This window comes from Aplysia californica, unplaced genomic scaffold (assembly GCF_000002075.1).
Source record: "Aplysia californica isolate F4 #8 unplaced genomic scaffold, AplCal3.0 scaffold00002, whole genome shotgun sequence".
Classification (NCBI taxonomy): Eukaryota; Metazoa; Mollusca; class Gastropoda; order Aplysiida; family Aplysiidae; genus Aplysia; species Aplysia californica.
The window spans coordinates 3,841,122-3,844,608 of NW_004797272.1; the positions used below are offsets into that span (position 1 = coordinate 3,841,122).

The following is a 3,487-nucleotide window of genomic DNA, read 5'->3' on the forward strand; positions in this document are numbered from 1 at the left end:
CTTTCTCTCCCTCTCTCTCACGGTCTCACAAAACGTCACAAATACATCCCAGCAACACTTGTTCGTTTCAAGCCAGTTACTAAGTGCTTTAATACTCAGTTCTGTATTGTAATGAGAAAGTACCGTGACAGCAAGCAGCCCACTCAAGAACGGTTCGAAATACCAACACATTATTAATACATGTCTCACCATCCACTAAAAGAATTCCATTATCGATTGTTTAGGTGGACTTTTTTCCAGCATGAAGCTGTTCAGTTGCAATTTACTACTAATAATGAGCTCGATCCGACGTTGTGGTCTACATTTTTAAGTGAAGGCACTCCTGTTTTCCAATTTGGCTTTTTTTTAAATATCTGAAGTGGATATTCAGTTAGGAGGTCCCACCTCTTAAATAACTTACTATTGTTGCAAAGTATGTTAAACATATGCGTTTGTGCATAAAAATATTACCCAATAGTGATGACTGGTGTATTCTTTTGTGTAAGAGCACGATGTGCGGTTTTTTCACTTACTTCTTCTGTCTCCCATTTCGGGCTTATGGCACATGTTGAGCAGCATTTGTAAGCCGAACAGCATCATTAATAGTTTCACTTTTTCTTTTTTTCTCTTAATGTGATTTTTGCTTTTCGAGCTCTAGGCTTGAGTTCGATTTCTTCACAAGTCTATTTTAGTGGGTGGTTGGCGGGTGCTCTGGTGTGGTTCGCTTCTTCTTTCCAATCAAACATCTATCGTCCTTATCTCCCCTTCATCTTTTTATGTTTGTTACTCTCTTGTAACACCTCTAATCTTCTGGCGCTCATAAGATCTTATGCAGTTGCGAGCGCCGTAAAACCTCTACTAAAACTTTTAAAAAACAAGTCTATTTTATTGAGTATCTTTGTCTTTCCACTTGGATGCTGAATCCCACAACTGATTTACCCACTCTTTATATGTGATGCAGCGTGGTGGAATCAGGCTCTCGTCAATTTTTGGGCATGTAGAGTTATGGGTATCATCTTAAAGCGTGTTCACTTGTCTTTATTTGGATTTTTCAGAGGAAAAATTAGTGAGAAAATGGCCGCCAAAGATTGGTTATTTCCTTAGCTAAAGAGGCGGTGGTAACTAAAAGTTTCCATTTTGTGTGTCTTTAATCAACGTTTTTCAGAAAAATCCACACAGAAGTAAGTTCTTTAATGGGCATGAAAGGTGTTGGGCCAAAAAACAAAAACTTGGTAAAAATTCACAAACTGCGAAAAAATGCAGGTTTCTTCAATTTGATTATTTTGACGAGAGCCTGATTCCACCACGCTGCCTCACATATTTTTACATTCTATTTTATAGTATACTAGGAACTAGGAACCACAGAGTGCTCTTTGTAGAACTTGTTGATTTTTCATTGAACATAATTGTTGAACCCAAAGTTTTTAGTTTGAGTAAAGCCAATCCCATCGGCTTGATAACGTGTTGTAAAAGGAAAAAGCAAGATAGGGGCAGAGTCAATAAAGGCTAAAAAATAGAACATTCCAGTTACGTCCTCCAACCACGTGCCGGCGGCAAAGAGTTTATGATTATCTCCGTCATATTGTTTCCCATTGTATTATGTCATTTACATTTCTATGCTGTCTCCCTACATGAGGTTTAACCCTATCCGTACGCATTGGGGTCATTTTGTACCCCCAGTGTTGTATTCTTCACATTTTAGAATATTTCTGGTACGAAGATCTCTTTGAAACTCTCAGTATTTCTCAATAAATTATTTTGACAGACTGCTATGCAAAGCGTACGGATCGGAGTAACGAGTAAATTTCCTCTTTGGAAAGTGGTGGCACAGAGTTCCCCACGCCGTTTGGGTACGATAGTGAAACACGACGTACGGATAGGTTTAAAATGCTCTTTTTGAAATCTTTTCCAAAGGTCAAATCCATGGCGACCTTAATGAACAAAACATCCTGGTGAGCGAGGTAGATAGCGTGGCCAATGATATTCAAGTCTGTGGACTCCTGGACTTCCAGGACTGCGCGTTCTCACACCCCGTCTACGACCTGGCTATCAACGCGGGGTACATGATGATGGTGGAGTCCACTCAAGTGCCTAGGCCACAGATCCCTGGCTACCTGCTGGCAGGCTACTCCTCCGTGCTCTGTCTGAATCAAGCAGAAGAAAAAGTGTTCCATACGTTGGCGGCCTCACGCATGGTGCAAAGTTTGGTGTACGGAGCTTACACTTACTGGCTTGACCCGTCCAACGAGTACCTCCTGGAAACGGCCAAATGTGGCTGGGATGCGCTTGTTACGTTTTGGAAGACCCCGAGAGAGACAGTTGAGAGTGACTGGAAACGAATAATTGGGTCTTATAAGCCTTGATCACAAGCTAAGCTATAGATCAAGCTTACAATCAATAAAATATTCTCAGGCTTTATGCGTTATGCAAGAAATATGTTAATAAAAATTATGTTTTAAAAAAGAAAGTGATGATGTAAAGATTTTCTTCTGTCTCGTAATGTTTCAACTGTTTGTTTACATTCGTAGGCCCGTGTGCTTCTTGCTCAGTGCGGATGTGCTGACACGCAGACGGCGTGACCTGTTGCTCGCCAAGCGAGGCCGGTCCCAGAGTGGCTCTGTAGGTCTGACCTGTAGCTCACCAAGCGCATGCCGTCTGCGTGTCAGCACAGCCGCACTATGCGTTGGCTTCTGTGTCTGAGTGAGCGCCTTCTGCGTGTCAGCACAGCCGCACTAGGCTAGAAGTAGAAGCACACAGGCCTACGAATGTAAACAAACAGTCGAAACTAGGTCAACTTCTCGATTCTAAATTTCAATGTAGCCGTCTTAAAGAGCATTTTGTTGGGATTTTGTGGTCAAGTGTTGATGCTGGCATCAATGCCTAATAGTAAACACCTAAAAATACTATACTTCTTGCTGATTTTAATTATCGGTGAAGAACTTCAGTCGAAAATAAACACGAAGCGAGGCTGCGTGCGACACATGTCCGACATGTTTTACAACACTGTTGAATAGTACGTCTGACGCGTCGCGCTGCTCAGCAGACAACAGACAGACCATACAGCAACGCTGCTCAGGCACACGATAATGTATACGTTCATTAGCACGGTGCGAGCTAGGCGAGCTACAGGTCAGACCAACAGAGCCACTCTGGGACCGGCCTTAGCTTATCAGAGCTGCACTCTTTCAAACAATAAAATATCGAAGCCGCGTACTATCAAACCTGCGTACTCTTTTTATATCGATATCAATACAGTTTATTCGTCAATAACATCCGATGGCTACCTGTGTCATAACAAAAATATTCTATTTTCCAGGTAAGTCAATGTACAACTGACAGCCATTTTCTTGCAAATTTCACATATCTGAAACCGGTCGACCCCCCACCTCCTTCAATCGCAAATATCTCGACTTCTAATCAAGGTAGATGGAAGTTGTTGTTGTTGTTTTTAAATAGAAAACAAAACAAATGCACAAGCTTTAAGATGGTACCAATAACCCGACATGCT

At 41.8% G+C, this 3,487-nt stretch overlaps 1 protein-coding gene across 1 annotated transcript in view; it reads left to right on the forward strand.

The window, feature by feature from the left end:
- Positions 1 to 2,446, forward strand: part of LOC101854836 (hydroxylysine kinase) — a gene marked incomplete in the record, with an annotated part of 13,360 nt that extends 10,914 nt beyond the window's left edge. Inside the window, 1 exon segment of the mRNA XM_013091282.2 lies at positions 1,894 to 2,446. Coding sequence (XP_012946736.1) covers positions 1,894 to 2,342 — 449 coding nt within the window.
- Between the last annotated feature and the right edge of the window lie 1,041 nt (positions 2,447 to 3,487).